The sequence below is a fragment of the Triticum urartu genome, chromosome 4A (genome assembly GCF_056163025.1).
Source record: "Triticum urartu cultivar PI428250 chromosome 4A, HENAU_Tu73, whole genome shotgun sequence".
NCBI classification, from domain to species: Eukaryota; Viridiplantae; Streptophyta; class Magnoliopsida; order Poales; family Poaceae; genus Triticum; species Triticum urartu.
This window is the reverse complement of record NC_141876.1, coordinates 307,296,384-307,321,751: the sequence shown is the minus strand read 5'-3', so window position 1 is coordinate 307,321,751 and position 25,368 is coordinate 307,296,384. Positions and strand designations below refer to the sequence as shown.

Below are 25,368 nucleotides of genomic sequence, written 5' to 3'. Positions count from 1 at the left end.
TCGTCATCACCAATGGTCCTCTCATCGGGAGAGGGTAATCTCCATCAACATCTTCACCAGCACCATCTCCTCTCAAAACCCTAGTTCATCTCTTGTATCCAATTCTTATCTCCAAGTCCGGGATTGGTACTAGTAGGTTGCTAGTAGTGTTAATTACTCCTTGTAGTTGATGCTAGTTGGTTTATTTGGTGGAAGATCATATGTTCAGATCCTATATGCATATTAATACACCTTTGATTATGAACATGAATATGCTTTGTGAGTAGTTACGTTTGTTCCTGAGGACATGGGAGAAGTCTTGCTATTAGTAGTCATGTGAATTTGGTATTCGTTCGATATTTTGATGAGATGTATGTTGTCTCTTTTCTAGTGGTGTTATGTGAACGTCGACTACATGACACTTCACCATTATTTGGGCCTAGGGGAAGGCATTGGGAAGTAATAAGTAGATGATGGGTTGCTTGAGTGACAGAAGCTTAAACCCTAGTTTATGCGTTGCTTCATAAGCGGCTGATTTGGATCCATATGTTTCATGCTATGGTTAGGTTTACCTTAATACTTTTGTTGTAGTTGCGGATGCTTGCAGTAGAGGTTAATCATAAGTGGGATGCTTGTCCAAGTAAGGACAGTACCCAAGCACCGGTCCACCCACATACCAAATTATCAAAGTACCGAATGCGAATCATATGAACGTGATGAAAACTAGCTTGACAATATTCCCATGTGTCCTCGGGAGCGCTTTTCTCTATATAAGAGTTTGTCCAGGCTTGTCCTTTGCTACAAAAAGGATTTGGCGACCTTGATGCACTTTATTTACTTTTGTTACTTGTTGCTTGTTACAAATTATCCTATCACAAAACTATATGTCACCACTTATTTCAGTACTTGCAGAGAATACCTTGCTGGAAACCGCTTATCATTTCCTTCTGCTCCTTGTTGGGTTCGATACTCTTACTTATCGAAAGGACTATGATAGATCCCCTATATTTGTGGGTCATCAAGACTCTTTTCTGGCACCGTTGCTGGGGAGTGAAGCGCCTTTGGTAGGTGGAACTTGGTAAGAAAAAATTTATATAGTGTGCTAAAATTTATTGTCACTTGTTACTATGGAAAGTAATCCTCTGAGGGGCTTCTTCAGGGTATCTTCACCCCGACCAGTAGAGCAAAGAGTTGGTCATCAACCTACTGAACCTACTGAAAATGAAAATGTCTGCTTTGAAATTCCTTCGGGAATGATAGAAAAACTGCTAGCTAATCCTTTTGTAGGAGATGGAACAAAGCATGCTGATGAGCATCTAATATATGTTGATGAAGTTTGTGGATTATTTAAGCTTGCAGGTGTACCTAGAGATGTTGTTAATAAGAAGGTCTTCCCTTTATCTTTGAAGGAAGATGCATTGACATGGTATAGGCTATGTGATGATACAGGGTCATGGAACTACAAACGATTGAAATTGGAATTTCATCAGAAGTTTTATCCTATGCATCTTGTTCATCGTGATCGCAACTATGTATATAATTTTTGGCCTCGTGAAGGAGAAAGCATCGCTCAAGCTTGGGGGAGGCTTAAATCAATGTTATATTCATGCCCCAATCATGAGCTCTCAAGAGAGATGATTATTCAAAATGTATATGCTCGGCTTTCTGATAACAATCGCACCATGCTTGATACTTCTTGTGCTGGCTCTTTTATGATGAAGAGTATTGAATTCAAATGGGATTTATTGGAAAGAATTAAATGCAACTTTGAAGACTGGGACCTCGACGAAGGTAAGGAGTCAGGTATGACACCTAAGTTTGATTGTGTTAAATCTTTTATGGATACCGACGTTTTCTGTAAATTTATCACTAAATATGGACTTGACTCTGAAATAGTAGCTTCTTTCTGTGAATCTTTTGCTACTTATGTTGATCTCCCCAAGGAGAAGTGGTTTAAATATCATCCTCCCATAGAAGTAAAAGTAGCTGCACCTATTAAAGTTGAAGAAAATACTATCACTTATAATGATCCTATAGTTCCTACTTCCTATGTTGAGAAACCACCTTTCCCTGTCAGGATAAAGGATCATGCTAAAGCTTCAACCGTGGTTCGTAAAATCAATATTAAAACTTATACACCTCCTGAGAAAATTAAAGTTGAACCTGATATTGCTATTGTTAAAGATCTCTTGTCTAATAATATCGATGGGCATGTTATTCATTTCCTTGATGAGACTGCTAGAATTGCTAAACCTTGTGCTAAAGATAAAAACAGACATGTGGTAGGCATGCATGTTATTTCTGTTAAAATAGGAGATCATTGTTATCATGGCTTATGTGATATGGGTGCTAGTGCTAGTGCAATACCTTACAACTTATACAAAGAAATTATGCATGATATTGCACCTGCTGAGATAGAAGATATTGATGTCACAATTAAACTTGCCAATAGAGATAGTATTTCACCAATGGGAATTGTTAGAGATGTTGAAGTCTTGTGTGGGAAAACTAAATATCATGCTGATTTTCTTGTTCCTGGTTCCCCACAAGATAGCTTTTGCCCCATTATATTTGGTAGACCCTTCTTCAACACTATTAATGCTAAGATAGATTGCAAAAAGGATGTTGTTACTATCAGTTTACATGATATGTCTCATGAATTTAATTTCTCTAAATTTAGTAGACAACATCGTGAAGAAGAATTACCTAGTAAGGATGAAATTATTGGTCTTGCATGTATTGCCGTACCTCCTAGTTATCCTTTAGAACAATATTTGCTAGACCATGAAAATGATATGTTTATGGATGAAAGAAGGGAAATAGATGAATTATTCTTTAAACAGGAACCTATTCTGAAACACAATTTGCCTGTTCAAATCCTAGGGGATCCTCCTCCACCCAAGGGTGATCCCGTGTTTGAGCTTAAATCGTTGCCTAATAATCTTAAATATGCATATCTTGATGAGAAAAGGATATATCATGTTATTATTAGTGCTAACCTTTCAGAGCATGAGGAAGAGAGATTATTGAGAACTCTAAAGAAGCACCGTGCTGCTATTGGGTATACTCTTGATGATCTTAAGGGCATTAACCCCACTCTATGTCAACATAAAATAAATTTGGAAGAAGATGCTAAACCAGTTCGTGATCATCAACGACGGCTGAATCCTAAAATGAAAGAAGTGGTAAGAAAGGAAATACTAAAGCTCCTTGAGGCAGGTATAATTTATCCTGTTGCTAATAGTCAGTGGGTAAGTCCTGTCCATTGTGTCCCTAAGAAGGGAGGTATTACTACCGCTCCTAATGATAAAGATGATTTGATTCCTCAAAGAATTATTACAGGTTATAGGATGGTGATTGATTTCCGCAAATTAAATAAGGCCACTAAAAAGGATCATTACCCCTTACCTTTTATCGATCAAATTCTAGAAAGATTATCCAAACATACACATTTTTGCTTTCTAGATGGTTACTCTGGTTTCTCTCAAATACCTATGTCAGCCAAGGATCAATCAAAGACTACTTTTACTTGCCCTTTTGGTACTTTTGCTAATAGACGTATGCCTTTTGGTTTATGTAATGCACCTGCTACCTTTCAAAGATGCATGATGGCTATATTCTCTGACTTTTGTGAAAAGATTTGTGAGGTTTTCATGGACGATTTCTCCATCTATGGATCTTCTTCTGATGATTGCTTGAGCAACCTTGATCGAGTTTTGCAGAGATGTGAAGAAACTAATCTTGTCTTGAATTGGGAAAAGTGCCACCTTATGGTTAATGAAGGTATTGTCTTGGGGCATAAAGTTTCTGAAACAGGTATTGAAGTTGACAAAGCAAAGGTTGATGCTATTGAAAAGATGCCATGCCCCAAGGACATCAAAGGTATAAGAAGTTTCCTTGGTCACGCCGGATTTTATAGGAGGTTCATTAAGGACTTTTAAAAAAATTCTCAGCCTTTGACTAATTTATTACAAAAAAATATACCATTTGTCTTTGATGATGATTGTGTAGAAGCATTTGAAATACTTAAGAAAGCATTGATCTCTGCACCTATTGTTCAGCCACCTGATTGGAATTTACCCTTTGAAATTATGTGTCATGCTAGTGATTATGATGTAGGAGTTGTTCTAGGGCAAAGAGTTGATAAGAAATTAAATGTTATTCAATATGCTAGTAAAACCCTAGACAATGCTCAAAGAAATTATGCTACTACTAAAAAAGAATTCTTAGCAGTTGTATTTGCTTGTGATAAGTTCAGACCTTATATTGTTGATTCTAAAGTAACTATTCACACTGATCATGCTGCCATTAAATATCTTATGGAAAAGAAAGATGCTAAACCTAGACTTATTAGATGGGTTCTCTTGCTACAAGAATTTGACTTACATATTGTTGATAGAAAGGGAGCTGAGAACCCCGTTGCAGACAACTTGTCTAGGTTAGAAAATGTGCTTGATGACCCACTACCTATTGATGATAGCTTTCCTGGTGAGCAATTAAATGTCATAAATGCTTCTCATACTGCTCCATGGTATGCTGATTATGCTAATTACATTGTTGCTAAGTTTATACCACCTAGTTTCACATATCAGCAAAAGAAAAAGTTCTTGTATGATGTGAGGCATTACTTTTGGGATGACCCACATCTTTATAAAGAAGGAGTAGATGGTGTTATTAGATGTTGTGTACCTGAGCATGAACAGGAACATATCCTACGCAAGTGTCACTCCAAAGCTTATTGAGGACACCATGCTGGAGATAGAACTGCACATAAGGTATTGCAATCTGGTTTTTATTGGCCTACTCTCTTCAAGGATGCCCGTAAGTTTGTCTTATCTTGTGATGAATGTGAAAGAATTGGTAATATTAGTGGACGTCAAGAAATGCCTACGAACTATTCACTCGTTATTGAACCATTTGATGTTTGGGGCTTTGACTATATGGGGCCTTTTCCTTCCTCTAATGGATATACACATATTTTAGTTGTTGTTGATTACGTTACTAAGTGGGTAGAAGCTATTCCAACTAGTAGTGCTGATCATAACACTTCTATTAAAATGCTTAAAGAAGTTAATTTTCCAAGATTTGGAGTCCCTAGATATTTAATGACTGATGGTGGTTCACATTTTATTCATGGTGCTTTCTGTAAAATGCTTGCTAAGTATGATGTTAATCATATCATTGCATCCCCTTATCACCCTCAGTCTAGTGGTTATGTATAATTGAGTAATAGAGAGCTCAAATTAATTTTGCAAAAGACTGTTAATAGGTCTAGGAAGAATTGGTCCAAGAAACTTGATGATGCATTATGGGCCTATAGAACTGCATATAAAAATCCTATGGGTATGTCTCCCTATAAAATGGTTTATGGAAAAGCATGTCACTTACCTCTCGAACTAGAACATAAGGCATATTGGGCTATTAAAGAGCTCAATTATGATTTTAAACTTGCCAATGAGAAGAGGTTATTTGATATTAGCTCACTCGATGAATGGAGAACCCAAGGCAACGAAAATGCCAAGTTGTTTAAAGAAAAAGTTAAAAGATGGCATGATAAAAGGATACAAAAGCGTGAGTTTAATGTAGGTGATTATGTATTGCTATACAACTCTCGTTTAAGATTTTTTGCAGGAAAACTTCTCTCTAAATGGGAAGGTCCTTATGTTATCGAGGAGGTCTATCGTTCCGATGCCATAAAAATCAACAACTTCGAAGGCACAAATCCGAATGTGGTTAACGGTCAAAGAATCAAACATTATATCTCAGGTAATCCCATAAATGTTGAAACTAATGTTATTGAAAATGTAACCCCAGAGGAATACATAAGGGACACTTTTCGGAACGTTTCAGACTCCGAAAAGGAATAGGTATGTGGTACGGTAAGTAAACCGACTCCAAAACAGTTTTTAAGGCAATATTTCTCTGTTTTGGAATATTTAGAAAAATAGAAAAATAAGAAGCAGTCCGGGAAGGACACGAGGCCTCCACGAGGGTGGAGGGCGCGCCCCCTACCTCGTGGGCACCTCGTGCGCTCTCCGGACTCTGTTTTCGTACACGACACATATTTTGGTCGGTATAAATTCATTATATAATCTCCGGAAGGTTTTGACTCCCGTATCACACAAATATCTCTTGTCTTTGTTTTGAGCTGTCCTGCCACAGACAGAGCAACATGTCGTCCTAGGATTCGGAAGGAGAAAGCTATGTGGCTGATTACCTTGCAGATCCTAAGGTCTATGGGGATGTGGAGCATTGTGGTTGGACTACGGAAGAAGAAGAGGACTATGAACCCAAGGGAAAGGAGGAGACGATCTCAGATGAAGATGAAGTCCCACTACCTCAACCTGGGGACATGCATGTGGAGTTAAAAAAAGTCAAGCCTCCCGGATAGAGTAAAGAAACCTAAGATCGAGTTGATCCCTTTTCGCCTCTTGCAGGAAAACAAGGAGGAACTATGCAAAAAGATACTGAGCCTGGAACAGGAGATCAAGGACCTAAGGGACCGAAATTCTGTCCTCGAGCACAAATTAAGGAAGAAGCCTACGACATCAACAAAACCATCACCTTCTTCACCAACAAAGAAGAATTGAGTATCTGGTATGGGCACTCCCCTTGGCAACTGCCAAGCTTGGGGGAGTGCCCCGGTATCGTATCACCATCACTTTTACCTTTACCATTTTTCTTAGTTCGATTCTTTTGGTAATATCTTGATCTAGTAGAATAAATTTTATGGCATGATCTAGTTTTGAGCTTTGCTTTATGATCCCTCTATGTAATCGAGTCCGTGAGCTATATATAATGAAGATTAGTGTTGAGTCAAGGGCTTGATTATTTTGCCATGATCCTAAGTGAATAAAAGAAAAGAGAAAGAATAAAAAAGGAAACAAAGAGATCATATGGATCTTATGGAGAGTAATGAGCTCACATAGAAAAAGTATGATGAATAAAAGTTGTTGAGAGTTGACAAACATAGTTTTGTTCATTGTTGCAATTAATAGGAAGTAATAAAGAAAGAGAGGTCTTCACATATAAATATACTATCTTGGACATCTTTTATGATTGTGAGCACTCATTAAAATATGACATGCTAAAGAGTTGGCGTTGGACAAGCAAGACAACGTAATAGGTTATGTTTTCTTACATTTGAGATAGATTATATTGCCATGGATCATCCAACATGGTTGAGCTTGCCTTTCCCCCTCATGCTAGCCAAATTCTGAATACCCTCAAACCAGTTTTGCCATGAGAGTCCTCCATACCTTCCTATGGATTGAGTAAGATCCTCCAAGTAAGTTGTCATCGGTGCAAGCAATAAAAATTGCTCTCTAAATATGTATGACTTATTAGTGTGGGAGAAAATAAGTTTTATACGATCGTGTGATATGGAAGAAATAAAAGCGACATACTGCATAATAAAGGTCCATATCACAAGTGGCAATATAAAGTGGCGTTCTTTCGCATTAAGATTTTGTGCGTCCAACCATAAAAGCGCATGACAACGTCTACTTCCCTTTGCGAAGGGCCTATCTTTTACTTTTATCTCCTACCTTGCATAAGAGTTATGGTGATCTTCACCCTTCCTTTTTACATTTTATCCTTTGGCAAGCACAGTATGTTGGAAAGATCCTGGTATATATGGCTAATTGGATGTGAGTTTTCATGAACTATTATTGTTGACATTAGCCTTGAGGTAAAACGTTGGGAGGCAAAACTATAAGCCCCTATCTTTCTCTGTGTCCGATTAAAACTCCATACACATAAGCATTGCGTGAGTGTCAGCAATTGTGAAAGACTATATGATAGTTGAGTATGTGGACTTGCAGAAAGGCTCTTATATATTGACTCTTTCCTATGTTATGATAAATTGCAATTGCTCCAATGACTGAGATTATAGTTTGTTAGTTTTCAATAAAGTTTACGATTCATACTTGAAATTGTGATTGAATTAATACTATAGCATAAGAAATCATATGACAAGAATTATGTAAGTTGTTGTTCTAAGAATGATCACGATGCCCTTATGTCCGTATTTTACTTTTATTGACACCTCTATCTCCAAACATGTGGACATATTTTTCGATTTCGGCTTTCACTTGAGGACAAGCGAGGTATAAGCTTGGGGGAGTTGATACGTCCATTTTGCATCATGCTTTTATATCGATATTTATTGCATTATGGGCTGTTATTACACATTATGTCACAATACGTATGCCTATTCTCTCTTATTTTACAACATTTACATAAAGAGCGAGAATGCCGGCAGCTGGGATTCTGGGCTGGAAAAGGAGCAAATATTAGAGACCTATTCTGCACAGCTCCAAAAGTCCTGAAACTTCACGGAAGACGTTTTCAGAATATATAAAAAATACTGAGTGCAAGAAGTTCACTAGGGGGGCCACACCCTGCCCACGAGGGTGGGCGGCGTGCCCTAACCCCTGGGCGCGCGCCCCTACCTCGTGGGCCCCCTGGTGGCCCTCCGATGTCCATCTTCTGCTATATGAAGTCTTTCGATGAGGAAAACATCATAAGCCATCTCCTTGGACAAAACTGAGCGGCCACGAGGCGGAACCAATCTAGGGCTCTGGCGAAGCTGTTCTGCTGGGGAAACTTCCCTCTGGGAGGGGGAAATCATCACCATCGTCATCACCAACGCTCCTCTCATTGGGAGAGGGCAATCTCCATCAACATCTTCACCAGCACCATCTCCTCTCAAAACCCTAGTTCATCTCTTGTATCCAATTCTTGTCTCCAAGTCCGGGATTGGTACTAGTAGGTTGCTAGTAGTGTTAATTACTCCTTGTAGTTGATGCTAGTTGGTTTATTTGGTGGAACATCATATGTTCAAATCCTATATGCATATTAATACCCCTCTAATTACGAACATGAATATGCTTCCTGAGTAGTTATGTTTGTTCCTGAGGACATGGGAGAAGTCTTGCTATTAGTAGTCATGTGAATTTGGTATTCGTTCGATATTTTGATGAGATGTATGTTGTCTCTCCTCTAGTGGTGTTATGTGAACGTCGACTACATGACACTTCACCATTATTTGGGCCTAGAGGAAGGCATTGGGAAGTAATAAGTAGATGATGGGTTGCTAGAGTGACAGAAGCTTAAACCCTAGTTATGCGTTGCTTCGTAAGGGGCTGATTTGGATCCATATGTTTCATGCTATGGTTAGGTTTACCTTAATACTTTTGTTGTAGGTGTAGGTGCTTGCAATAGAGGTTAATCATAAGTGGGATGCGTGTCCAAGTAAGGATAGTACCCAAGTGCCGGTCCACCCACATTCCAAATTATCAAAGTACCGAACGCGAATCATATGAACGTGATGAAAACTAGCTTGACGATATTCCCATGTGTCCTCGGGAGCGCTTTTCTCTATATAAGAGTTTATCCAGGCTTGTCCTTTGCTACAAAAAGGATTGGGCCACCTTGCTGCACTTTATTTACTTTTGTTACTTGTTGCTCGTTACAAATTATCCTATCACAAAACTATCTGTTACCACTTATTTCAGTACTTGCAGAGAATACCTTGCTGGAAACCGCTTATCATTTCCTTCTGCTCCTCGTTGGGTTCGACACTCTTACTTATCGAAAGGACTACGATAGATCCCCTATACTTGTGGGTCATCAGTACATATGTTCAAGAATTACATAAGAACCAAATAAAGAATGATGAACCACAGTTGTATACTTGTACTATTAAAGACGGTAAAGAAAGAGGCGAAATATATTCTAGTTGCTGAACAAGGTGAAGCGGAATGCCCATATTGTGCCCTCCTCCATGCAGAAGGCACGCATGCCTCTAGTCCAACCCCTTGTGATGGCCGACCGCCCATCCTTCATGGTCTTCATGAAAACATCTAGATAATCACCGTGTTCTGGTAGAAATACTTGAACCTTTGCATGCCTACCAAACATGTAGTTTGAGAGGTAATCTTGAGTAAACTACTTTGGCAACCACTGCAAAGGAATAAGATTTCAGACATTGTCATCTAACACAACTCATTATGGGCAGTAAAAAGAAGGCTGCAGAGTTCTTACTTACCATCCTGCTGTTTGCTGTTGTCTTGGATAAAGTGTTTAAAAATAGCTAACCATGGCAAGAGCAAGTTCATAGCATGCATGGAACACTAGCAACAACCATGGCCAAATTGATTAACATGTAAACAATCTGCCAGGAACATTTTATAGCAAAAGTAGAGCAAGATTAAGACATGCTGGGGCACTCCATAATTGCAAACAGGGGCATGGATGGATAGAGCATAACCATATGTTCAAAATACCCTTACTGAAGATACTCAAAACAATCATGGATCTCACTGTAGCATCATGTTTACATGGCATCAAAATAACAGCAGGCACAAGACTTAGCAAAATCCTAAGTCCCTGAAATCAGCAATATCACGAAGGCTACTTAGCATGCTTGTGCTAATCACCACATAGATCCCAAAAATACATGGCAAGCACCACTGTAATATGGCATGGCATAGTTCAAAACACATGTAGAGCTCATGCCCATATGAAGCGCACATCAAATGTGGCAAAAATGACAAAACATCATAATATGATAAGTAGTAGCTGTAAACATTTTATAGCACTCTTGCATCAATTATTTGGGCATCAAGATGGCCTTAAACAAGCATGCCACAATGGAATGAAATGAAGAGCATCTCCCAATGAAGATTTTGTTATATCATGCGCATGAAACGAAGCTACGGTCATGGAGTTAGGATGCAATGAACAGGGGCATAAAAAATGATGCAGGGAAAGACTTAGAGCAAAAAACGACCACCCAGATCTAGGGTTCTTTTTGGCGCACGAACTGAGGCCGGATCCGAGCTCTCGCCGGAGTTCACCGCGGTGACCGGAGCTGGAGGTCGCCAGAGGAGAGAAGGAAGGGGTTCCCGTGGCACGGACGGCGGCGAGCGCGGGCGGCGGTCGACGAGGAGCGGCTGCCGGAGTTGGAGAGGCGGGCGAGCAGTGGCTCGGGCGGCACGGGACACCAGCGAGAAGGGCGCGCGGTGGCGGGGAAGCCGGGGGCGAGGTCATGTGGCGGTGGGGGCGCGGGCACTCCGGCGGCGACGCGATGGGCTCGGGGGGGGGGGGGAACCAGACCTCGCTGGGCCGGCGGCGGTGGGAGGCGGACGGGACACATGGCACGCCCGGAGTGGCTGAGCGAGGCGGCGGACGCGTCCGGCCGGCGGCGAACGTGTCCGGCGGCACGAGGGGATGGATCTAGGGTTTGACTGCGCGAAAAATTGGGGAGGGGCACCTATTTATAGGTAGGAGGAGGTAGGAGTGTCTAAATGGAGTGTAGTTTTCGCCCACACGATCGTGATCCGACGACAGAAGACATGGGAGTGATTTAGATGGGTTATTGGGCCGTTTTGGAGGGGTGTTGGGCTGCAACACACAAGATGCTTTTGCGGTTACCCGGTTGACCGTTGGAGTATCAAACGGACTCCAAATGGCACGAAATTTGACAGGCGGTCTACCGGTGGTGTACCAAGGCCGCTTCCAAATCTCGGTCCATTCCGAGAAGGTTTATCACCCGCTCATGAAAAGAGACGAAAGGGGTGCGCCGATGCACGTAGGAGTGTCAGATTGCAAAACGGACAACGGGGAAGATGCTCGGATTCATGAGACGAACACATATGCAAATGTGATGCACATGATGACGTTATATGAAATGCATGACATGAACAAAAAGCAAAATGAAGACAAATACCCAACCACGAAGGGAAATCTCATAACTTAAAGCCGGAAATGGCAAGAGTCGGAGTTACAAATATGGCAAGTTACATCCGGGGTGTTACATAGAAGTACTTTGTAGGTGTAACGGGATAGGTTTGCAAGAATATAAAGAGCATGTAATAAAAACTAGGGGCTGTTTTAGGTAAAGAAGCAATAAAGTTAGTATAGCGAGTGTGGAAAAGTGGTCGTAGGAGTTGCGAAATTGTCCCTAAGGAATTGACTACTTTACTTGACCGATAGCAAGTTTTATGTGGGAGAGGCCCTCTAGCATGTCATCCCTGACTTGGAATTCTATGCACTTATAATTGGAACTATTAGCAAGCATCCGCAACTACTAATGTTCATTAAGGTAAAACCCAACCATAGCATTAAGATATATTGGCCCCCCTTTAGTCCCGTATGCATCAATTTCTATGCTACGTTGAAGCTTCTGTCACGCCCTCCAATACATAGTCCTATCAACATGCAACTAACCCTATGGTGTGATCCACGCACACGCTCATATGATGGGCACCAAAGGACAGCAACCTAACCACAAGCAAATTAAACCAATCATAGCAATTCACCAATTACCGATAGGACAACGAAAATCTACTCAGACATCATAGGATGGCAACACATCATTGGATAATAATATGAAGCATAAAGCACCATGTTCAAGTAGAGGGTACAACGGGTTGCGGGAGAGTGGACCGCTGTAGATAGATGGGGGAAGGTGATGAAGATGTTGGTGAAGATGATGGAGGTGTTGGGGTAGATCGCCGTCACACGATGATCGCCCCGGTGGCGTTTCGGCGCCACCGGGACAGAGGGGGAGAGAGCCCCCCTTCTTCTTATTCTTCCTTGACCTTCTCCCTAGATGGGAGAAGGGTTTCCCTTCTAGTCCTTGGCTTCCATGGCGGCGGAGTTGCGAGAGCCCCTCCGAGATTGGATCTGTCTCTCTTTCTCTCTCTGTTTCTGCGTTCCAGATTTTGGCCTTTCACCGTTTCTTATATTCCCGGAGATCAGTAACTCCGATTGGGCTGAAATTTTAACATGATTTGTATCCGGATATTGGATTTCTTGCAGTGAAAGAAGGGCACCAACCGCCTTACGGGGTGGCCACGATGGTCAGGGGCCCGCCCCCCGCCTCGTGGCCCCCTCGGGCATCGTCTCACATTGATTCTTCTTCCCAGAAATCACATATATTCCAAAAAAATCTTCGTAAGTTTTTATCCCATTTGGACTCCGTTTGATATGGATTTTCTACGAAAAAAAACATGCAACAAACATAAAACTGGCACTGGGCACTGGATCAGTATGTTAGTCCCAAAAATAGTATAAAAAGTTGCCAAAAGTATATGAAAGTTGTATAATATTGGCATGGAACAAGAAAAAATTATAGATACGACGGAGACGTATCAACCGATAACGAGGGGTATGTGTTGGCCATGCATGGATTCCTCATACTTCGTGTTAGGTCCGGTCACCGTCACATGTCGCTCAACCAAAGCTCGAGATCATGCGTTGTTAGGATTCCCTCCCACATGCTCGGATTGCTAGGTTCGACCTACATCGTACCCTACGTATCTCCTCCTTAACTACCTTGCCTTCAGGGTTGTTTTCTATATCAAGAGGTAGGCACAACATCTAAATTGTACATTATTATATATTGAAAACACACATCACCCCTTCCCAACGTACATCATTTTGGGCCGCATGCAAGAGGTGCTGGTTATGTGTTCCCTCTTGTGTGATTTTTATGATGGTTCAATCTATTGGCCCAAGCGGTTTAACGACAACAACAGTTGTCGTCTGACCAAACAATATATTCATTGGTCCATCTTATGGTAGGTCATGGAGACATGCACGTATGACCAAAGTATCATTACGTGCATCCGCCCATCTGACACGAAGTGGCAGGTGGTGGGCCAAGCATCCTAGCTCGCTACGACATTTTGTCATTATAGATATATCCAAGGGTGCTTTTGGGTTTGCGAGGCAGGTGCCACCGAAGTTAGCATTGTGTATTTAAAGTTTTAAACATCACACCCAATATTCCTACATATATTTGGCCACTTCCAGGTGGTTCTTGACTTCTGGCCCCTCTCATCGATCTTTGACGACACGCCCAACCGTGGGCCCGCGCGGTCAAAGTTGTGCATTGGAATTTTGAACATCACATACCACCCTTTTCACTCATACATATTTTGGGCCACATGCTAGTGTGGCTGTCTTCTGACCCTCTCTAACGTTTTTTTGCTGCAAAGACTCTAATGACGCTCAACGGACATGGGTATAATATCTTAACCGTGTGTGATGCAAGTGCGCTGTGAATCACGGCAACTGCGGAAGCACGAGCAAAGGTGGAGGTACTGGCTCAACCGTGTGCGATGCAAGTGCGCTGTAAAATCAACACGACTACGCAAGCGTGAGCAAAGGGTGGAGGTACTGGCTTAACGGTGTGCGATGCAAGTGCGCTGTAAAGTCACCACCTATGCAAGCTAAAGGCAGGTAAGTTTATTTGGAAATTAAGACGAATCGTGTGTGATAGATGAGCAAGCTAGAAATATAAAAACAATCTACCCACCTTGAGCGTTGCAAAAATCGGCGGTTCCCCCACTTCTCCATATTGTCATACACGCATATTCTTATTGGACCGTGCGCGATCTTGGGCACTCCCGCCCCGCATCAATTCCTTTACCCAAATTTTAGTAGCCGTCGTACTTCAACCGTCGCCCCCACTCCTCTAGCACTGACCTTATAGTAAAATTGCAGTAGCCGAGGCATTTGAACCGTCGCCCTCCCTCGTCCACCACCATCTCCACCCACCATTACTAAAATTTTCAGTAGCCATGGCGTAACCTCAAAGACCCCACTCCACAGTCCCCCACTCGGCCCATACCCCTCGAACCCTAGCTCGTCGCCGCCAACCCCTGCCGGTCGGGCCAATCATCCTAGCTTAGATAATAAAGTTTAGGTTACCCAGTGATTCCCATACTGTCGCCCCACTCCCCTGAGTTTTTAGATAAGTCCTGCGGTGTCCCTCCCCTCCAGATCCACATCCCCTGCTCCAGAATGTCGCAGCCTAAGCTCGACCACGTATCCCGGGGAGCCCGACGAGCGTTTGGCCAAGAAGAGGTTTATCATGGCCTCTCCGGAGGATGTTGGCGAGGTGGCCGCTGTTCACCCCAACCTGTCGATCTCGGAGCAACACGTCGCTGCGGAAGCCGGTGAAGACATTGAATACGTTGCCACGCCGAAGGATTCATGTTAGTGGGCGAGTGTATTACTATATCTCGGGAAAGCTGGCTACAAAATCAAGCTCGTCGACAGCGATGGCTTCATGCGGGCCATGTCACACGTTAATTGGTCCATCCCCAACCCCTTTGGTTCAACCACCATCGATCCCTTCGATGGCCCTGCTGCTGATCTCCTCCGCCAAGCGGTCAAGGATTTGCGATCCTTATACGCCATTGAGCCCATTTTGGTCTACGACGGCGGTTTGGGATCCTTATACGCCATTGAACGTTCTATGACGGCAGTTTGGGATCCTCAATTGCCAAGTTAGATCTCATCGACCACGACCACAACCACGAGGAGGGCACCCGCGAAGGTTCTTCCAAGGTGATTAGCCCATATGTGACAACAGAGAGTGCACCATGGGTCTGTGCTCTTCCAACTGGAAGAATCCCGTCCATGAAATGTGAGGTAACATCTTATCAGCAAATCCTACCTTTTCTAGCTTACCAGCCCGTACCCTTTGTTGTAGTAGCATTTTTCGTGCGGTGCTTTAACTGTGCCGTGTTTAATTATTTCAGTTATGCAAAAATGTATTGTTCAATAGGGCTATGTGATGTTTAAGTATGAATTGTCCACTTCAGTTTCACGAATGGATATATTTGTTTGTTTATAGTGGGTAGATGCCTTGTTTATCTGTATTTCGTTATTAGGTTGGTTGAAGTGAGCTTTTTTCCAGTTATCGAGCAGATGCCTTGTTTATATGTATTTGGTTCTTAGTTTGGTTGCAGTGAGAATTTGTCTAGTTATGAAGCAGATGCCTTGTTTATATGTATTTGATTGTTAGGTTTCTTTTTTAGCATTTGTCCAGATTTCAAGCATATGCCTTGTTTATCTGTATCTGCTTGTTAGGTTGGTTGAAGTGAGCATTTGTCTAGTTTTCAAACATATGCCATGTTATCTGTATTTTCTTGTTAGGTTGGTTGCAGTGAGACTCTGTCCAATTTTCAATGGCTATATTTGGTTGTTATACTAATCATTTATGGCTTGTTTATTTCAATCATTCACAATGTGTTGTTCATTATGTGCAAGTCAGAACTGTGCCGCTCGACTGCATCAATATCATCTTGAACTTCCATATTTGGTTCCAGTTATGCCTGGTGTAGTTAACACATGCCGTTTATTTCAGTTTTACACATTTATCCAATGTCATTTTAAGCATTACTTATGTTCTATTCATTTTCAACAATACCAGTTTGAATTGCAATATTTGATGGCTGTTGAGCCTGCTGTCAGTAACATTGCCTTCCATTTTATATCTGATTTAACACCATGCTGAAACCAACACATTCAAGCTATCATTTGGAGATTATATTGTTTACCTTTGCTATATTTGTTTGATGTTAAGGTTGCTGTACTTATCATGCATTTCCACTACTTATGCAGGACAACAACGGGAGTTGCCACAATTTTCCGCCAAGGTTAGCTTCATCCCTCGGCTTGTAATCCCCCCGTCGTTTCATAATTTAGTGCATATAGATCCAAGCCTGTACTCTTGTTAGCTTCTAATATTGACTTGTTGCTTGTAGGTACATATGCCCTTGGCAAGGATCCATGCATCGAACCTTTTTGCGTATGGGGCAATCAGATATTAATGAAGAAGCATCGAGTGAGGAAACTAATAAGGATTATTTGCAAAAATATATGAATGGTGGCAAGAAAATTATTTTTTTATGCTCTATCCAATACAACAGTGAGCTATAGGATGACAACTACAAACTCTACAGTTGTTGTGGGAAACCACGGGCACCTATGGGACCAAGGGTCCCTTGCTGGTTCGGCAGGGGGGATGTCACATTGCACAAAGAGCAGAAGAGCATGGGGCAGCACAACAGAGATCATGCGGGTGATTTTACCAAGGTTTGGGCCGCCATGAGGTGTAAAAACCTACCCCTAATTTGGCGGATTGATGGTGGAAGAATGGTGGTGGAGCGTAGTACACCTGCTCTGCAGGATTGCCTAGAGGCGGTAGTGGCTACACGCGTATGAATGCGTGGGGTTCAACCTTCTAACCCTTTCTATGGTTGCCATGGGCCTCCTTTTATAGATTAAGTGGTCACCACAATGGCAAAGTTGTCATTATGCACTGATAAGATAGCAAACTGTGCTATCATACCTAACCCTGCAGGCTGACAGGGCACATAAAATGCAACGCTCGACGTAACATCGTCCCTTGCGCGGCAAGCCTTGCCGGGCTATCTTGCCAGCTTCACACCTACTCGCTTGACACATCGTAGGACGGGTGTCGCTTGTATGCTTGTCTTGTAGAAAGAAGCCGCCACGTGGCGAATGGCTGCCACTTAGTCACTTTGTGGCTTGAAACCACACTGATTGACGACGTGGGTTGTGGCGGAGTAGTTGGCACTGGTGCATGTCGGTCCTACACAAACGGTTTAAAACCCCTTTCCGTGACGGCATTTGGAACCGTTGCCAAGTGAGTGTGGGCGATAGGGGTGTCCTTCCCACACGACCCAGAAACCGTCGGGGATAAGGCCCCTACAGTACTCCTACTCGTTTCTGCTCACGTTGCCATCGTAGTCGGTATTCTGTGGTGCTACGTTTACGATGCATGGCCCATCACAAACGGTTCACTATTATAGAACAAGTATGATGCGCGGCCCATCACAAACGGTTCACCATTAAGAAGATTAGCTAATCGTCGTATGAGTGTCGAATAGGATTACGAAACGTCGGACCATGGTAACATCGTCGTACACAACAACTATCACACACACTATTCTATGGTGCAATGTTTACGATGCATACTTCATCAGAAACAGTTCATGGTTGCGAATTGTGTACGATAAGGCAACTAACACAAACATTTAGTTTTCCCGCACCATTTGTGATATTGTCTGACATCGCACACGCTTTGCAAATGGCAACTGTGTGCATGCTTGCACACGTCTCCTCTCTATGAACCATCTCGAATTATGGGGCATATCACAAACGTTTGTGTATTACCAACCATGTGTGCCGTAACAACCTGGAGAGCGTAATTTCACTGTAATTTAATTGCTGCTTTTCCAAATTGTACCGGATTTGGATTTAAATTTGAATGTATGCTACAACTTTATTCATACCCATCAGGTTTAAACAACCAATGCATTATTAGATTCATACGTACATATGTTCAAGAATTACATAAGAACCAAATAAAGAATGATGAACCACAATTGTATACTTGTACTATTAAAGACAGTAAAGAAAGAGGCGAAATATATTCTCGTTGCTGAACAAGGTGAAGCGGAATGCCCATATTGTGCCCTCCTCCATGCAGAAGGCACGCACGACTCTAGTCCAACCCCTTGTGATGGCCGACCGCCCATCCTTCAAGCTCTTCATGAAAACATCTAGATAATATCGTGTTCCGGTAGAAATACTTTAACCTTTGCATGCCCACCAATCATGTAGTTTGAGAGGTAATCTTGAGTAAACTGCTTTGGCAACCACTGCAAAGGAATAAGATTTCAGACATTGTCATCTAACACAACTCATTATGGGCAGTAAAAAGAAGGTTGCATAGTTCTTACTTACCATCCTGCAGTTCGATGTTGTCTTGGATAAAGTGTAAACAAATAGTTTAATTGCCATCTTTGGACCTATTTTACTAACAATCTTTATCAGCTTCCTCACTTGATGTTGGTTCATCGATATCTCATTACCCATACGCAGAAAGGGTCGAAACGCGGATCTTTACCAATGACATATGTACCTAAAAGCACCAAGTTAATATTAGAAGCTGAACAGCAATGGCACAATGATGTAGTACAACACTCTTTTATAATATGTCTATATACATCCGTATGTGGTAGTCCATTTGAAATATCTAAAAAGAACAAATATTTAGGAACGGAGGGAGTACCTTATAACATCCAATATACTCACGTATTAGATGAATTAACATCTTATATTATGGGCCGGAAGGAGTTTAGTTTGTTCTTAAAAATTATCCGCTATTGTATCCACGAGTTACAGTTAGTTTGAGCTAGTTGCATCTATAACCCAGCCAAAAAAACTAGTATCCAACCCAAGAGGTGCTAATTGGAGCTAGTTGTCCTAGTGCATTTATTGTCAATCTAACCCTGCCATCCAAACAAATCTTTGGATGGAGTTAGTTTAGGGTTAGTAATGAGCTAGAAACTAACTCTAACCTCTAGCTAAGTTGAGTATCCAAACAAGGCTATGTTGTTGCTGTTGTTGCTGATGCTCTTCTACGTATATCTAGACATCATTAGAACATTAATGTAACACTCTTCCTTGTTTCTATGTAGCCTAGGATTGCATATATGTAACACTCTTCCTTGTTTCTATGTAGCCTAGGATTGCTAAGTTGAGTACAGTGCATGTTGCTATCTAGCCTCAGATATATTACATATGTCCCTAGTTAATCTAAGGAAAAATGGGTTGAATATATATTCAGTTAAAAGTCCGATTCACCGATTAGTCCCTTATGAGCTGCCGGGCTATAAGGTACTAGCTACGGATATCCTGAACAGTGAGCAGATATAAGCCATAGGATGAAACTAACCTTGATGGAAAACAGTAGTATTTCCCAAAATTGTCCTATGTAGGTACATCAAGAAGAATGTTATGCACAACAGGCTAAACATCAACCAAAATTACACATGGCAGACAAAATAATCTCCAAAAGATAGGTTCAGTGTGTAGGTTTAAGCATGCTAGTAAAGCAAAACAAGTGGAAAGGTGTGCTAACTGCAACAGGCCTAACATTTAACAACAAGCAAACATGGTCATCGAAACTGGTATTGTGCCGGTCTAAGTACACTGGTTATGGTTAAATAAAAATAGAAAGGCGTGTTAACTACAAGATGCAGCAACCAAATGTAGTCATTCATAGTGGTATTGTTGAAACTGGTACTGATGAAATTGAACTGCACAGTTCATACTTGCACATACAGAACATCACGTTGTGAATAACTGGAATAAATAGGGCATACTACGAACAACCAATGATAGCATTTGACATTAAACATATGCTAACTACAACCAACCGAACAATCAAAAAACTTTAAAAGAGGCATATGCTACCTATACCAGGCTTAACAGCAAGCAAATATATGCATTCCTATCGGTATGTTTAAAACTGGATTGATGAAATGTACTGCACAGTAAATAATTGCACATATAGAGCATCACATTGTGAACAACTGAAATAAACAAATCATGGGTTTCCTCACTTGTCATAGATGGGTCCGTTCCCGTGGGAAGAGCACGGACCCTGGATGCGCTCTATGTTGTCTCAGATGGGCTCCTTCCCCTTGGGAGAGCACGGCTATAGGGTGCCCTCCCTAATGTCGCAGATGGGCCCTTTCCCCTTGGAAGAGCAGATGGGCTCTTTCCCCTTCGAAGAGCCGGAGAGGGTGCCCTCCTCGTGGTAGCCGTCGATGAGGTCTGAATTGGAAGCTCTGGATCCCAAGCCAGCTTTGCAGAACGTGTCCTTCAGAAATGACAAAAGAGGATCGATGGCGATGTAGAATGGCAAATTGTTAACAGCGAGCCAGAGGAGATCAGCGGCGGGGCCATGGATGAGATTGACGACGGTTGAACCCGAGGGGTTGGGGGAGGGCCACTTAACCTATGACAGAGCTCGCCTCAGGGCGTCGCTATCGATGACCTCGATGTCGTAGTTGGTGGACGAGACATGCCCGCCTACTCTAGCCCGCTGCTTGAGTGCCTGCCACCAGTAAGGGTCGTCAGCTCCCTCAGTGATGTCGGGCGAAGAGACCGCTATACACCTCTTTTGGGCTAGTCGCTCCTCGAGCTCCACGGGAAGCGTAGCCGGGCTTAGGCTGCGATGTTCTAGAGTGGGGGATGGGGATGGGATGGGGATCTGTGGGAAAGGGGGTGTTTGGCAGGCGTCATCTAAGAAACTTAGGGCGCACTACACCACAACACTAATGCAAAGGCAGGTAATCTGCCGGGAGAAAGCCATTAAGAGGGCAGACAAACTGCCGGGAGAGTGTTTTTACCGGCAGATAGAACCGCCACTAGAACGGCTGCCGGGGATTACTTGTCCCGGCAGATAAACTATTCCCGGCAGTTTCTCTGCCCCAGCCTATATATCTACCTGTAGATCATTTTGTCCTGGCAGACTTGTCATAGCACGGGATCTATAATTGCGGGCAGTGAAACTGCCGGCACAAACTAGTCTTCCTGGCAGTTAGTATGCCATCATGTTATTTTCACTAGCAAACTAGTATACATATCTCTAATTTAATATCCACATTGCGTCAGTCAATCAAAACAAATCACAACTTATACATATAGTTTCAATCGAAGTTACATATAGGCCTCATTCAAAACCTTGAACTTCACAAATATTTTTAGACTGAAAAAACCAATACTTCAACATCCATACATGCGTTCAGTAGCAACCAGCTACAGCGGTAAACAAACTTTACATAAGCCGATAAGATTTTGAGTCTTCAAACTATGGCACACATGGTTTAAGCTCAGCACATGGTTGCAACCATCCTGTGAAATTGTATTATTCGAAGATGGCCACATGTCTCCAGCAGAAGAGTCATGAGCTTGCAATGCTTTGAAGGTATTACTGTAAAAAGAACCATTACGTAGACATCCAAGTTGACTGGTACAACTACTATCATGTAGAAACATCTTCCAGTGACGATACCAACCTGAATAGATAAGATAGTACAACTGCTATGAGCTAATAACTTTGGTTAATGAGCTATATTGTAGCACTTAAAAAATGGACATAGGATTAGATAGAAAATAGATACTTTCATAATAAAAATTTTGCAAACAAAAAAGCAAACCATAGTGACATTTTCAAAGAAAGTAGCTTACAACTACATATGGCAGCTCACATGTTTTCAAACTTCCCATGTGTATCTATACCAATCTTATTGCAGTTGAGTATGAATTCACAAGTATTGATAATTTCCATTACAATTCAAGCTATGTTTAAACATTACAGGAGATGCTTCCTTCCGCACAAACAACACAGGTTCATGCATAATGTGTATATAATTATGAAAGATAGATCATGCAAGACCATGAAGAAATATGGAAGCATGATGCTAGTTGATGGACGAATCAAATGAAAAACAAGGATATATGTTTCTTTTAATGAAAAGTAAAATATAAGGAACCACCATCTCTACGTTCAAGACAACCCTAAAAAGTGATAGCCTTTTGCCCTGTGATGCAAAAAGAGCGAAGCCAGCACGCAAGATACATATACCATTGACAACTTTAGTATCAAGAGGAAGTTATATTGTATGAGATTCACGGTTGGATAGCATGCTAGCCAGTTGACATTCAAAATTTACTATAAGGTGTTGCAAAAGCTTAGCGGTGATATCCATTAATTTGGCAATGAACAAGATTTAAATGTACCCTTCTAAGAACATGTTCTCCGCCTACACGAGGCACCTTCCCAGATTCTTCATTAATGTTTCTCCCTTTATCCAAATCAAGTTGACCATGTGACCATAACCGGCACATTATTAACTTAAAAAAAGTAAACACACAAATATATCTAAACTGGATCTGATTTGCTGGATTTCCAATTAAATGGTGAACTTTGTAACGATGCTCCCTATGAATCTTGTCATATACTTTTCAGAATCCTATTAATAATTAGATATGAGTAGAAAGGAAAGAAGCACCTCTCGGTGATTCAGTCACTGCTTGCAATGTTTCATCTGATGGGGTATTATATCACGATCGATTATTCAAAACAAAGTATGCAACTCCTACAACTGACTGTAATGTAACAATCAGATGCAACTAAGGAGCAGCTACAAAAGTAAAGTAATTTTTTAAACACAATTGCAACTCGATGTACCTCTGAACATTACATAAGCCATAGTTCTCATGCATCTTTTTTCTAAGCTATTAGATGAGAAAATAAAATTGTGTACGTTCAAGGGATCATAAACGACATACATCAAACAACATCAAAACCTTTCTTCGAGGATAGACTAAAGGAACGTCAGTATAGCATACAATCTACAAACTACAATTACATGTATAGTGGGATGTTAAAAATGAACAGAACTACATACATATAAAGGTGCGTCCTTTTCATATGCTGCTTAGCTCACACGAAAAGCTAAACACTTTTTTCTCGGCGTGAGGTTCTCGACAAAAGTAAGGTTCAGTCAATGTATGTGAGGACATCTGATATGTGCAACAAAGTATATACTTTTGCATGTACCTAAGATGGTATTGCTCAAAGCGGAGGAAGACCCTCTGATCTCCTCTGTATATCATTACTTTGACACCTAAACGTTGCCCTTATTTTTCTCGAAAGAATTTTTACATATGAAATCAATATATGTAAGGAAAACTGGAATAAGAACCAAACATCCACATGAAGGAAGCACTTGTTTATTTCTAGCTAGCTCTGTACCCAAAATGATCAAACATGTATTTATTTATAGCAAAGTTGAATAAGAAAACAACCGCAGGTGCAAGAAAGCATTTACAAATATCTTAGCTTACTCCTAGCTAGCTTTCTGCCCAAAAGAAAAAAAATCATATCTACATGACTATATCTGGAGCATACCTCAATAAATTGAATCCATCTTAGGCAAAAGCAGCACCGTGGACGCAGCCAACCTGCAGTGTCTCCTATCTCCTTTAGCAGACAAATCAAGCATTAAAAGGGAAGCAAATGCAAAAGGAACCCAAACATGGCCAAAACAACACAAGAACTATGTTGTTGGCTAGAACATAAAAACGAACAGAAGACTTCGCTGCCTGACCTAATTTCTACTTTGATGTTGCTATTACTAAAATGACCATATGTTTCAGGTCAGACAAGATACCAGGCAGCAATTATTAGTAAAACATGCAGTACATAGTCGTATAGGCTGAATGTTTACAGCTGAAAATAGCACTTTGTAATAGATATTTACATGTAAAACAAAGCGGCAACTGTTGCTAGAGCAGTCTGCACTGGCTAAGGCTGACGTTCCAGATACATTCTTCCATTCGAGTGCTCTGCTATTTTCTTCGAAGCAGAGGAAGGAGATTTGGCATATGTGCTCGACCATGTGGTGTCATTAATCATTGAAATTTTTAAATGGTATTACCTGTCATTCTGAGACACCAACATCTATTAACTTATGATTCTGCAAGGCACACACATAAGTAAATGTAAGCACAAGTTTCTCACAAGTATGTCAAGGGTCATTGCTACGTTAACAGAAAAGAACAGAAAGAAATACAATGGAACAGGAAGCACCAGGGACCATACCTCGGGCTCGAAGTACAAGAAGGGGAGGCCGGAGTAGCAGGAACTGGGGTAGTACGGATGAAGGACGACGGGCTGGAGAGCATGACGTGACCAGGGGCATAGGAGCACGCACAGGAGGAGGACGACCAGGAGGGGCCGGCGACGCCAAACCTATCTCGCTGCACGCCCATCTCGGCAGTTCGAGAGAGGTGCAAGGAGACGTTGCGGCCCAGGGAGAAAGCATGGAGGGAGAGGCGACATTTGGGCGGCGCTAGGGATGCGGCGGAGGGCGGATCAGATCTGCGGACGATGGTACTTGACGGCGTCGGAGGAGGTTGCTCGGCAGCAGCGGTGGTCCAGGAGGAAGGTTGGTGCGATGTATGGTCGAGGGCTGCTGGGGTCGGGCGGCGGAGGGCGGTCGGCGGCGGCTAGGGTCAAAGCAGAAGGGATTTGGGCTAGATCTGGTCGGGACGACGGTAGTAGGGTCGCAACAGAAGGCGTTGTGGGCTTTCTAGCGCGCGCTTTCGTGGTAGCGCGCTGTTGGGCCCAATCATTTCGTTTTCACGTCATGAATAGTTCCCGGCAGATAATGGGCCCAGATTTAGTTCTCCCTGCAGATAAAATGACATAAATGGTGGATATGAACGCCGACAGTAAATATGTCCTTGTTGCTCAATTTCTACCGGCAGTTTTTCCTGCCTGGAAGGACTTGTGCCGGCGGTTAAATGATCCCCGACAGTTTGTTTGCCTTTATATTTGTATTTCTCTCGGCGGTTAACTGCCCCTAATCAAGTGTTGTGGTGTAGTGGCGACCTGGGTATGGATATCGGTGGGTACGCTGCAGAGGCAAACCGACAGATGTTGACAATGGAGGCCTTACGGCGGCAGCGTTGGCGGGGACTTTGCTAGGGTTTCGTGCGAGGGAGGGGGTGTGTGTGTGCACGCACGCCCGAGTAGGTTTTTGTGTGTGTGTGTGTGTGTGGAGGGGGGCGGGGCATGGGGTGTTCGAGGAAATGACGCGGGTACTGAAAATTTTACTACGCGAGAGTCAAACGCGGGAGTGAAATGGCGGGCTATTGAAAATTTTGATGACAGTGCATCGCACACGGTCCGGCGAT

At 42.2% G+C, this 25,368-nt stretch overlaps 1 protein-coding gene across 1 annotated transcript in view; it reads left to right on the top strand.

The window, feature by feature from the left end:
- Window positions 1-1,106: 1,106 nt before the first annotated feature.
- Window positions 1,107-25,368, top strand: part of LOC147975675 (uncharacterized) — a 28,589-nt gene continuing 4,327 nt past the window's right edge. The window contains exon 1 of the mRNA XM_087520528.1: window positions 1,107-3,164. Coding sequence (XP_087376654.1) covers window positions 1,107-3,164 — 2,058 coding nt within the window. The remainder of the gene's footprint in view (window positions 3,165-25,368) is intronic.